This window comes from Eutrigla gurnardus (genome assembly GCF_963514095.1).
Source record: "Eutrigla gurnardus genome assembly, chromosome: 6".
In the NCBI taxonomy this organism is placed as follows: Eukaryota; Metazoa; Chordata; class Actinopteri; order Perciformes; family Triglidae; genus Eutrigla; species Eutrigla gurnardus.
In genome coordinates this window covers 29,154,281-29,167,597 of record NC_139920.1, presented here as the reverse complement: position 1 = coordinate 29,167,597, position 13,317 = coordinate 29,154,281, and the positions used below count along the sequence as shown (strand labels likewise).

The window sequence follows — 13,317 nt, the reverse complement described above, 5'->3', positions numbered from 1 at the left end:
AAACAAAATAACACACAGCACAACAAGCTGTGGTCACACTTAATTCCTCCACCAAGATTAGTGTTTGCTAATCCGGTGATATAATGCTGCAGAGTTCTGTTGCATCCAGCTAAAGGAGAACTGAGGACATTATGGCTTCGCTTATAATAGACGTGGCGAATTCATGAGCAAAGAAAATGACTACCACAGCAAAATATGCCTTATAATATTTCCCTATGGAGAATCCCCCATTCGTAGAGAGGCCTAACCTGTGATCTGTTGTTGTACAGAGTCTCTGTGTCTTTCTTGTTTTGTGTTTGTATTATGCGCTGCAGCAGCTGTGAACAAACACGTTCATGCATCATATTTACTGAAGGAAGAGACAGAAATATGTGTTTTAGAGGAAGATATGGAAACACTATAGTGTTTCCTACGACCACGACGTGAGGAAATTAGAAAATATAAAATGCACTTTCATCATCTGGCTGTCAGTGTATCAAAAAGTATGTTAAAATACAAATTTGATGGATTTATTGCACAATAAAGTAGTGGAGCTTTTTAGATTTTTAGTTTCCTATCTTATATGTGCCTACCAGCAAAATATAATAATATAGCATATTTACACCAAACAACATGCCTATTTTTTGTTGGGTCATTAATAACTTTTATTCACATTATAAATATATCAGCTTGTATGTGCTAAAACATGCAAACACACTTGTGGAGATCCAGAAACCAATAAGTCATAGCTTCTGTCGTGTCATTGAGTTATTCATCTCTAATTAAAAATTAAAGTGTCTCTCGGGAATGTTTTGTAAATGTGGGGCATCAAATAAACTGCGCTTGTTATTAAATAGTTCCCACGCTGGCTCGCTGCCCGCTTCAACTGACACACTGCCACACTTTCCCACGCACGCGAGAACCTCCTTGAAGCGCGGGGAAGGGTGGCGCGCGCACGCGCGTCAGATCACGGGGCACGAGGCGGGCGGACCAGCGGGGTGAGGATCATGTGTAGTCCACGCGCCGAGGCTGTGTTAGAGGCAGAGAGCAGCAGCGCAGGACGGAGCTAGTGAAGAAGACGAGGAGCTGCATCGGTTTCTATCACAACAGTTGCCGACATTGCTCAAACGCACAGTTGCTTTATAGTCAAAGAGAAGAAGAGAAGGCAGAGACATCCACGAGGATTGGCTGTTGTGACAGGTTTCAGCTGCTCCGGTTCGGAGCGAATAAGTGCGCGTCGCTCTCCGTGTTTCTCCGCTTCGGTTCCACCTGGAGTTGCATGACTGCAAGAGTCGACTAGAGTTCACCGCCAACATGAGAGGTGAGTTTGTGGGGAACATTTTTAGTGGGTGTTTTATTCTTGTTGTTGTTGTTGTTGGAGAAGTAACTTTTGGAGTTGCCGTTGCCGTTCAGCGCGTGGAAGCAACTGCTCCGAGACGGTTCAAAGTGCGTAGGCTGCAGGATCGGGATCAACATCGGTCTGATCACCGACGGGAATCAAGTCAGCTTCTAGACTGGATCTAAACATGTCACCTGAATAACGTTGAACGCTGTTTAACGCATTGATTCAGCTAAATATGCACATTTTAGAATGTTAAAGGGTGGTTTAATATATCTACACACATATATCTCGTATATTTATTATATATGATATATATACTATATATATATATATAATATAATAATATATATAATATATATATATGCATAGGTGAATGAGGCGGAATGTGTTGTAAGCGCGTATTAGCGCACTTCACCGGTGACTTCGGTTATGTAAGAAGAGCGGGAGGGAGGGAGGGAGGCAGCGGAGTGATTCAGAGGCTGTCAAACCGAGTGCAAATCTGCTGGCAGGGTTGTCCGCGGTGAATAAATAGTCCCCCTTCTCTTGGATTTTCTTACACTTTGATGTGAGGACCGAACAAACGGTTTACAACTTCACTGTTGGCATGTTTCCCCTTTTAAATGATGAAACTGGATTTTTTTTTAAATCAGTGTGTTTTTCTGTTAATGTTCATGAGCCAGCGTGTGTTTGTTTTCAGCGTCAGCAGTATGGCGTCCTGTAGGAGGGGGGAGGGAGGACGGAGGGATGGGGTGCTCTATTGACCTAGTTCTGTCATTGAGGATTACAGCAAGGCTGTGTGTGTGTACGTGTGTGCGCGTGTGTGCGCGCGCCTGGGGGCTGAAGGACCATGGTTCGTCGTCATTACCAATGAGATAATGATAATTTAAATCAGTTATGAGGACAGAACATTCCCCTTTAAAATCCTCTAGATATGAGCTGCACTGGAAGAGGCTGCTTTTAATGCATCTTGCAACATGCATGCTGCCTTTTATTAGTTTAAATATTTTATAAATGTAGTAATAATACATTTTAATACATGACACCTCGCAAAAATCTATGTCTCTATATATTTTTAGCTTCTTGACGTAACAGGTTACAGTTCTGTGGAGTTATTATGTCAAAGCCATGCACCGCTGTGACAAGCAGGATATGAGCACAGTGAGCCCACATGTAACCATGAAGCTCAGCAGGGTACAGTTAAGCTCAGTTTCCTCTGGCAGCTAAGGTTACTTACATCAACCAGAGGATGTGTCACTACAGCCGAGGGCAGCTTGTCAATCTGATTCTGTATAAACGTTATGTTATGCACAATGTCATGCTCGGTCTGCAGTTGAATATACTTCAGGAGGGGGGAGAAGAAAAAAAGACAAAAACAGGAGTTACATAAGAGTGTGAATATCACTTCCCATATATATGTGTGTGTGTGTGCGTATATATATATATATATATATATATATATATATATATATATATATATATATATATATATTATCTGTTAGACGGCAAACAATGCTGTTGCACTTGGAGTTATTCTTGCAAACTGTTGCACAAACAGGTTAGATAGGTGTGATGCAACACCATCAGACAGACAAAGTTCAACAGAGCACTCGCAGGTTTTATGCCTCGGTGGACAAATGTTGTGCAGAGCTTGCAAGCCTCCTCAGGCTGTTGGACCCCAGGTAGGCCAGGACCAGAGGTAGGCCAGGACCAGAGAGGTAGGGTGGCAGTAAAGAGGTGCGCTGCTGTGCTGGGCTCAGCCTCAAAGCCACTATCTGTTGTAGCCTTGGGGAAGTTCACAGCGAGCTACAGTATGTGTCAAGGTGCCCTTTTCTCTCTGACAACTGCACGCTAAGATTCCGTCCCCTTATCTCAAACTTTAACTGTTTACCCCGGCTACATGTCGTCACGCAAGCATCATCTCAAGTCAATTTGCAGTGATTATGTGCACATAATATCTTTCTTTGCCGTATCTTCATATGTTCCAAGTATGCATAAGGATAAGTGACATCCAAACAGACGGGAAGAGATTTTAACTCAAGGCGACCGGGCGTGCTGCGGCATCGTCCTGAATTTGTTCCTGCGGTTGGGAGCAGCATGCAGAATGACATGCTGTGAAGTGAATTCCTCCGTCTGGTTTTGCTTGTGTTGCAGAGGCCCACTTGGGTTTGGCTTGGAGCTGCACACAAACGGCACGATCAAGCCGAGGCGCTTTATCTTCTCTGATCGGTGGTGAGGGATTACAGAGGCACAGTGCGAAGCCGGGTTTCTTGGCAGGCTTCTTCAGCATGTGAATGTTTATATAAGGAAAGTGGGGAAAGGTGTTAGTCTGTAGAACAATTTAGTTTTGTATCAGCCGGGTTAATGCTTTATTGTTTTCAAATGGTCGTCAATAGGATCAACCAAAAGGCATGCAGCCAAAAAAAAAGAAAGAATGGGAAATAAACAAAAAAAACATTGTATCCTCACCTGGTGACCTAATTTTTAAGATGTATGCGGATGAAAATTCAAATAATATTCTCTTCCTCAAGACTGTCAGGGAAGTAATTATGCTTTTACAGTATTCTGCATCACAGAAGGATGACAGGGAGTTATTTCAGTGAGTCAGAACCCACGATTTTGTAAAACAAAATTTGTTTTTCGCAAAAACCTCTTGTCCCACTACTAGTGCTGCTAAGTAATTACCTAAAGCCGCAGTGCATTTTTAAAGAGTTTGAGGTTAGTTTCAGGTCATATTATACGATTATTATCTCTAATAATATACAATCTGCATTCTCTTTAGGTGAGTGGGAGGAGAAGAGAAAAGGCAGCCGTGTAGAAAACATGTTAGTTAAAGCCCTGAATCAGGAGGTATGTAGAAAGTGAGAATTACAGATATAGGACATAGAATATAAACTAACTGCCAAAGTTGATTGTGCAAACGCCACAAACTTTACAGCATGTTGCACAATACACCATACGTGCTGTTCTACCTGCGGAGGCCCCAGAAGCCCCTTAGAATGTGGGTGAGGTGTACGGTATGTCATCTAAATGTAAAGTGCAAGGTAAATAGGACCTTGGACCCTGTTTGATTAGCTGGGATGAGAGAGCCACGTCTCCCTGGGAGAGGTTTTACAGCAGCGATGAAGAAAAGCACCGAGCAACGGACACGGACGCAGAAAATCCTTTAAAACACCACGTATAGATTTTGTTAAAAGGCCTTATCTCCTGTGTGAAAAGATGCTTTTCCATAAGGACCCTCTAGAAAATGCAACGCATGATGGGAGTTTTCCAGCTTGGCGTAGCAGGTAGTCCACACCAAAACTCCAATGGCATGTGTTGACTTCCAGTTTTATCATTAAAAACACATATATTGGATTTTGTTGAAGGTCCATTTAAACATCAAAGCAGTGCAGTTTAATTTTGTTATTCCAAAAGTTCAGTTATGAGTCCGTTCTTTGTAACATACAGAGATGATTGTGTCCAAACAAACTGGTGAGGATAAAGAAACTGTTGTTCAGGCCCATGCTGCCAACATACCAGGGGCTAAATGAGTGGTCACAGCAGAGGTGACTGTTTAGCTGTCACAGACCCCTCTAATAATCTGCACACTGCTATTTACACTAAACAGCGTACTCTCCTGCACTAAACAGCGTACTCTCCTGCACTAAACTATGATTTGTGCAACGTTTGTTTGCTCATAGAGCAGAACGGCAGGAGGAATCTTCATGCGGCCGACTGCACCAGAGTAAAAATAGATTTATGGTCTCGCTCAAACGCAGCTGAAATTTCACTCAAATACTTGACGTGCTGTAACAAGTTGAGGGCTGCTTTTAGCTGCGACTGTCGCCCATGCTGCAGCCTACTGTACGAGATGTTTAAGGAGATATTTCCAGATGTTGAGCTGTAAAAAGGGCGCCGTTTGGCCCCGCCAGCCTCAGCTGCTCATCCGTCTTTTTGCGGTAATCAATCCTTACATTGCTTTCTCTCTGCCCTCCCTTCGTTTAAAACACTCAGATTTGGTTCAACTTTAAAACCTGTAAGAAAACCAGATTGCGTTCCTTGTGAGGGCCGCCGCCACAAGCCCCGCCCCCCCGTTTCTGAATGAGAAACTGTGTCAGTGGAGCAGCTCCTGACGCTGCAGCTCAGCTGACTGGCAGGTGAGGCGGCAAATTGCAGACAAAGCCGCTGGCTCGGCAGCCAATGGCAGCGCAGGAGGGCGAGGGAGGATCGTCGCACTGTTGCCAAGACAACCACCTTTGAATGAGTGTGTTCGTGGAATGCAGCCAGACGGCGGTTATATAACAGGCTGAAGGGCGGGGGAGAGGCTCTGGAGGGGGGAGCGATAAAGGGAGCAATAGAAAGGGATTTTTTTTTTCCGTTGCCTTTTATTTATTTATATCCCGCAGTTGCGTCGGAGTTCTGACCAACAGAAACACTCGATCAAGTCTCCTGCTCTCCCCAGACAGTCTGAGGAGGAAAACACATTATTTTTCCTCAGTTGTGATTTTCAGGGGAAGTCAGTCACCAACCTCTTTTGCTCTGCCTCTTTGTGTGACGCATATCTCTCCCCACACGGAGTGACTCATGTGATTGGTTGGCCGTGAGTAGTTTATCAAAGAGCCTTTAGAAAACAGCAATTTTCTGGAGAGCCGTGATGGCCAGTTTAAAGCCGTTGCTGTGATTTACACGTTACCTAATACGCCTTGTGACCCGACAAAAGTGGTTTAGGGATTGTTTGGCACACCCTGATGCCCGAGCCAAATCAAATCTCACTCACAGTCGACACTTTAACAGTCCGTTGCAGTTGTTTTGTGGGTTACAATTCTAAGCCTTGGAGGCTTCGGCACAGCAGTGTGCCTTGTTAACCTGCTAACGTTTTGTACATCCTGGAGGAGGAGGAGGAGGAGGAGGAGGAGAGAGCGAGACGTGAAACTTTATAACCCCGGGCCTCAGCTAATGCAATTGACCTGCTATTCTGGGCTTGAGGAGGCCCAGCTACTTAGATAAACAACATAATGAAAAGAACAGGCTGTCCTGAGTAAGACTGCTCAGGCCTCCACAATGAACTCATGGTGTAGAACGTATACGCTGATCCTCCTTGAGGTTTTCTTTGCAAGCCTGTGAAATGAATGTCGTTGTCGGTTCCCAACCTCGTTATGCAACGACGATCGACTGTCGGGGAAAAAAATCACTGTATTTCATGTGAGAAATGTCACATGCAAAGGTGGTGGTTGAGTAAATATTGATTTATAATAGGCTGCCCACTTCATATAATATAACTGAGGTGTTGGTCAGCGTGATAAAAGGACAGTGTTGATTGTTCCAGTAAATCTCTGTATGGCAGCGCTTCTGGCCGGTGACCAGAGATCAGTTTAACTGTTACATGACTGTGGGTTATGTGTTTGCGTCCCAGATTGAGTTTCTGTGAATTGACACATGGATAATCCCTAGAAGTACACGTTGGTATGACTGTCATTACACAACAATTAGAATCTAATCATATTCTTTCTCAATAAATCCGTGAATGTATGTTTAAACTAATGTTTTGAGGTCTTTATCTTTACTAATTTATTTCCCCCTCATTCTTCTCTCTCCAGCTCAAATAGAGGTGATTCCGTGTAAAATCTGTGGGGACAAATCATCAGGGATTCACTATGGTGTCATCACCTGTGAAGGCTGCAAGGTGAGCTTCCTCCCTCATTCGTTTGTTATGGTAGCTTTAATCATAAAGCATTTTATTCATGATCTACACATCGTTTTGTTCACATTTGGTGTCTTTTTTGTGTGTGTAGGGTTTCTTCCGCCGCAGCCAGCAGAACAACGCTATGTACTCCTGCTCACGACAGAGGAACTGTTTAATTGACCGGACCAACCGTAACCGTTGTCAGCATTGCAGGCTGCAGAAGTGCCTCGCTCTGGGCATGAGCCGCGATGGTGAGTTCAGTGACTCGATCTATATTTAATTAACTCAGAGATTCCACCATCGCGTTAAAACGAGACGTGCAAACATTGTTTGACCTTACCATCGTCCCATTGCAGCGGTGAAGTTTGGTCGCATGTCCAAAAAGCAACGCGACAGCCTGTACGCTGAGGTCCAGAAGCACCAGCAGTCCCAGGAGTGTGCGGCGCTCGCCGTCCGCGAGGAGATCAACGACATGGCCGACCACGGCCGCGCCTACAGAAGAAGCTCCACCGCCACGCTCAGCGACCTGGACGACATCTCCATGCTGCCGGAAGGCCTGCTGTTCGACCTGCCGCTGACCCCAGAGGACGCAGGCGGAGACTACTGTAACCTGGACATGCTGGGCGGCAGCGCGGGCAGCAGCTCGTCCTCCCAGAGTTCGCCGGAACAGACCCACTTGGACTTTGTCGACAGCAACCACAGCATCAAGCATGAATACCAGCTGTTGCACGACTCCGGTCTCTTCTCTCACGCTATCCTCAACCCGCTGCCAGACGGCTGCTCCCTGCTGGAGATCGGTCAGTATGCAATGCAACGCTGCTTTATAACGGCTAAAAAAACCAATAGGAATCTCATTGATAAAGGCTTTCTCTATGTTTCAGAGCGTATAACTCAGAGTGTGCTGAAGTCCCATATTGAGACGAGCCAATACAGCACAGAGGAGCTGAAGAGAATGGTGTGGACCATGTATAGCCCAGAGGAGACACGCTCTTACCAGACCAAGGTATGTACGACACAAGAGGTTTGCAAATTACCTCGATGATCAGTTGGTCACATCTGTAGTTAATAGAAAACATCTTTTTTATGGCCCTATAGTTTGACTCATGCTGCGTTCACAGAGGGATAGTGTTCCCTTTTTATCACATATCTCCTACGGGGCTTTTTGTCTGGCTAGTCAAGGTTATAGGACAAGGCTATATGGGGAAGCGCAGCAATTATTATCAAGCACGCCGCAGGTCAGATAGAGATAGATAAAACGTAGAAAAATGGATTACAACCTGTATTGTAATACTCATAAAGCCCTCCCTGTGTCTTGCTTTCCCTTCAGTCAGCTGAGGTGATGTGGCAACAATGCGCCATTCACATCACCAACGCAATCCAGTACGTGGTGGAGTTCGCCAAGCGCATCACCGGCTTCATGGACCTGTGTCAGAACGATCAGATCATTCTCCTCAAAGCAGGTCAGTGCATCACGTCACCACACACACACACACACACACACACACACACTTGTGTGTTTTTTGTTTTTACAAGCCGTGTGTCCCCGTATTACTTTGCAAGCGTTGGAACTGCAGACAGCTGCTATCATATGAACAGTATATTACCCTCAAGTGGTAGCCGAGTTCACTGAGGTCACACATCACATGCAAACAGAGTGACTTGAAAAAGCTTCAGCTTCTGAAGAAGGACTGACTTTGTTTTGGATCACGCTACTTTATTTTTTTATGCTGCATTCTCAGGTCATCATCCTGTAAAGTACCTCGACTTGTTATTCTTCATGTGATGCTTCAGGTTAATTACTAGCAGCCGCGCAAACAGCAAATCATTCCAACCCATTGATTAAAGGCATTGAGCGGCTGCCAAGGTATTCTTGCTTTAATGTGGAAGAAGCACATAGTCAAAGGGCGTGTCATTAAACGTGCAATTAAACTAATTAGATGCGTCAACCAGAAATGTTGACAGTCCACACCTATATCTGCCAAACCCCAGAAACACGTGAGGGATGGGGAAGAGCTACATTGTCTTGATTGATTGTGAATGTAGGCCAATGAGAAGTTATTAATAGTCTATAGTGAAACAGGAGTGCATTCTTGAATGTATCATCACTTTAAATGGGTCAAATCTATAGTCATAATAATCATATTCACTTGATCAAACCTTTTCTAGGTCAGGTATGAACCAGTGATGATGTGTGTTTTCTACCTTGTCATCCTTTGTTGTGAAATTGTTCATAGGTTTCCAGTAAATTATACTCGATGACTTTGACATTTAAGAATTTCCAAGAGTTTCATTTCTGTGACACAGAAGATTTGACCTCCATTTGTTTTCCTCTTTATTTCTCTTGATTGAACCAAAAGTCACTCAATCTATCTACAGTAATGGTTACGTTTCACATCTCTTCAATTAACCTTCAGTTCATTTTGCATTGAAGTGAATGGGACGGGCCGAAAAAAAAGATTATTGTAGTTTTTCAAATGTCTTCTGCTCAGGCATACTTTCACCTAGAAACTCCATTTAAACTTTAAACAGTAGACACAAGTCTTGTGTATGTGTGTATTAATCCACGTTTCAATAGGTCATATAGTTTTTGATCAATCAATTATTTCAATGACCATGATCATTTTTGGAGAAATTATGACATTATAATGGGTGTGTGACATCATCGGTCAGAGTGGGAGAGAACCCCAAAAAATTCCCGATTTTTTTTCTCTTTCCACACTCCTCCCGGCCACTTTATTGAAAATGTATGAGGCTCCGTTTCCACTTTCTTCAGCAGCTGTTTAAACAGGTTTTTGTTTTCTCTGGTGTCTCCAGGCTGCATGGATGTCCTTCTGATCCGCATGTGTCGGGCGTACAACCCCATCAACAACACGTTGCTCTTCGACGGAAAGTTTGCCACCGCTCATCTCTTCAAAGCCCTCGGTGAGTTGCTGTAAATAGTAAATGGATTTGCTTTCATACACCTCCATTCTATTCTTCTGACCACTCAAAGAGCTTTCTACTACATTTCAGCATTCACACACTGAGGGCGCCACCTGCTCATCAGCATCTAATCGAATGCACATTCACACACTCAGTATCTTGCCGTGCTGACTTTATTTCCTCTTTGTCCTCTCTAGGCTGCGACGACCTTGTGACCTCTGTGTTTGACTTGGCTAAAAGCCTGAGCCGTGTACAGATGTCCGAGGAAGAGATGGCTCTCTTCAGTGCTGCTGTGCTGCTCTCACCAGGTGAGATTATAGATATAGATATACATGTTGGCCATTGAATGCTTGGCCCGTGACTGTGTTGTTAAAAGTTGCTGCATTGCTACATCAAACGATGCCAATGATCTACAGAAGTAGGGCAACTTAAGTGATTAAATGATGGGAGTTGATGGATGAGTCGTAAATCACACGTCAACATAATCACAGAGGGTGACGACCTCATTCTTGGTTTATTTACAGCGTCGCTATTTAATTAAATATTTACTCGTGGTTAGTAAAAGGAATTTTACTCCAATTAAAACCAGTCTTTGCTCATTGCTTTTTAAAGATGCTGTTTAAAAGACAATGCAGTTTTACCTTAGAGCACCCATTAAGATTCCAGTATGGAAATCAGCTCACGCAGAGTTGAAAGGACTAGCTTGTCACTGCAATGGCAGCCTGCTATTAAATCTCGGATGTTTGGAGTCGTGAGACTTCCTGCTCACTGCTGCATCACCATGCAATGTTTGTTTTTTGATGAAGGTCACTTTTATTTAATAAGACGTGATATTTAAAAAAAGGCATTATGATAGACTAACGAAGCCATCCTGTCACTCTTATTTTCCTCAGACCGACCCTGGCTCACAGACGTTCACAAGATCCAGAAGCTGCAGGAGAAGGTCTACGTGGCTCTGCAGCGCTGCCTACAGAAGGAGGGGGCATCAGAAGAGAAGCTAGCAAAGGTGCAGAAAGAGAAAAGAACTGTATTAATACGTTGGTTAATTGGTTTATGTCTTCTTCTAACTCCTTCTGCTCGTCCGTGTCTCTCTCCTAGATGGTGTCTAAGCTTCCCATCATGAAGTCCATTTGCAACCTTCACATCGACAAACTGGAGTTTTTCCGTCTGGTCCACCCCGAGACCGCGTACACCTTCCCTCCTCTGTACAGGGAGGTTTTCAGCAGTGAAATCTCCTTCCCAGACTCCACAGAGGGCTAGCGCCGCTTCACTGAATGGAGGGACTCAAATGGAGACATTGAGGTGTAGGGACGGGGAGATGGAAAGAAAATGTGGCAACCAGCTGAGACAAAAACCAACCAGCAGCTCAATGACAATCCTGCACGCTACACTTTAGGACACACTCCTCTCACCTGTGAGCGGCCGGCCCTGTGGAGGAACTCACACTGCCCAGCAAGCCAGTCCAATCAGCTTCAGCGGAACACGACAGGAACTGCTGCTGGCATGTTACCGCTACTTTTCTTCTTTTTTTAGGGACGTATAAAGTGTAGCCTACATCATTTTTATTCCAAAAAAAAAAAGAATAATATTTTTCTATGAGAAGACCTTTAACCTCTCTCATCAAGTTGAATTTGACTTTCACCATTCTCAAAGGTTCCTGTGAGCGTTGAATGTACCCTCTTTTTCCTTTTCCCCGCGTCAGCGCAGCCCTAGGCTCGATATAGAATGTACATAAAATCCTCATCCGCTCGGCTGAGGAGGTTGTTTTGCAGTAAAGATGCCTGTTCTTTTTCCGTTCTCATTCTAGTTAACAGTTTAATTATTTCCTTCAATATTTTTCGGTAGCGCCCATATTTTTGCAGTTTTGTAACGTATGAACAAACTGTTTAAAGGGACCACGATCAAACTGGCAAACAGACAGGGTTTTTAAACTTTGTGAATCGGGGAGGCAAAGCGCTCAGAGCGTCTGCAGCCTCCACAAACTCTTGCACACAGAGCACAAAACATGGCAGTTAAACTGATCTTTGTAGGTATTTTTACTAGCACACCCACAGACACTGGTGTAAATGAGCTCTTCTTTTTTTTTTATGCAATCAGTGACCTCAGCCCTATTACCTTTTCCCCTTTTGAAATAGCCACTCGGAGAGTGAGAGAATCACAGGTATTTTGAAAGTATTTTCAGAAGCTCCTTTTATATATATATAAATAATAACACCTACGTAACCGTGTAAGATATGAGCAGTCGTGAATTTGTCCCAAGTGAATGAAAAGAAAACCTAATGGATAATTGTAGCACTTATGAGGTCTCGTTAGAGCCCAACATAAACACTTGGCGCAAGATTTCATGGGTTCAAACTCAGACTGCCATCTGTTACGGCCCCCCCTCCACGACGACCAGCCCCTCCAGCACCGTCTCAGCCAGCAGACTCAAAAGACTTTTGGGGCGTAAAGAAAGAAACTAGTTGACCACATCTCCACCTACATGGTTGGAGGCAAAGAACAGAGACTTGTGGGTGATGGTGTTATTTAAAGCCCCTCGGACATCGGAGGGGATTCACTGTCTGCGGCGACTCTCGCTGTTTCCGGTTGAGGCACACTGCTCTGTCGCAGGAAGCCAAGGTGTTCTTATTGGAGAATTAGATTCCCCCCTCCCCCACTCCTTTACTACCTCACCCTCTTCAGACACTACATGGTGCAGCAAAAGGTTGACAGAGCCATCAGCTACCCCCCTGAGTTAGTATTTCTGCAAACATATTAGAGAGCTTCTGCAAAAAAACAAAAAAACAATTAGTGTTGAAATTTGAAGGCCAGTGACTAAACAATCCTAAAAATATATTCTCAGAAAATTGGACAGTAAAGACTAAACTGTCGGACCTACATATACAGAGGACATCCTCTCTGCTTTTCTGTCATTTGAGAGCAGTTCATGCCTTTAGGTCCAGGAAGCCCTACTTAGATACAGATCTATGTGAAGTAAAGTCTCTGGGGACCCAAGGGTGTGCCCAGATGAACTCCTTTTCTTCATAGTAGAAGGACATATTGGATTTCTGTCCTGAAGAAGCTACATGGGAAGAATAGTTGTAATCCATGCCGTTTTTTTTTATTTATTTTTTTATCTGAAGCATTTATGACAATCATGCAACGTATGTTGTGTATCTAGCTCTATTTAATGTAACAGCCTGGTTTGCTTTGCACTGCTGGGACAGTGCTGTTCGCCATACATTCTCTCACATAGTATGAAGGGGTATTTCCCTTTTCTGGGTACGTAAGACAGTGGCATGGTGGGATTGTGCAATAATGTCTTTCCCATTGTAATAGCACTCCGGCAACCTCGCAGCAAGACAAGTAATGTTATTTAGAATATAATGTACCAAATACTCAGCCAACCACTACACGCAGATGACACTTACAG

The 13,317-nt window shown here is 44.0% G+C and overlaps 1 protein-coding gene across 1 annotated transcript; it reads left to right on the top strand.

Moving 5' to 3' along the window:
• Window positions 1-1,015: 1,015 nt before the first annotated feature.
• rorca (RAR-related orphan receptor C a) lies at window positions 1,016-12,643 on the top strand. The gene is made up of 10 exons (XM_084010978.1): window positions 1,016-1,300; window positions 6,898-6,983; window positions 7,093-7,234; window positions 7,340-7,780; window positions 7,865-7,986; window positions 8,311-8,443; window positions 9,798-9,905; window positions 10,103-10,213; window positions 10,799-10,911; window positions 11,004-12,643. Exons 1-10 carry the CDS (start codon window positions 1,294-1,296, stop codon window positions 11,163-11,165), a joined length of 1,425 nt encoding a protein of 474 aa, XP_083867104.1. The 5' UTR covers window positions 1,016-1,293; the 3' UTR covers window positions 11,166-12,643.
• Window positions 12,644-13,317: the final 674 nt, after the last annotated feature.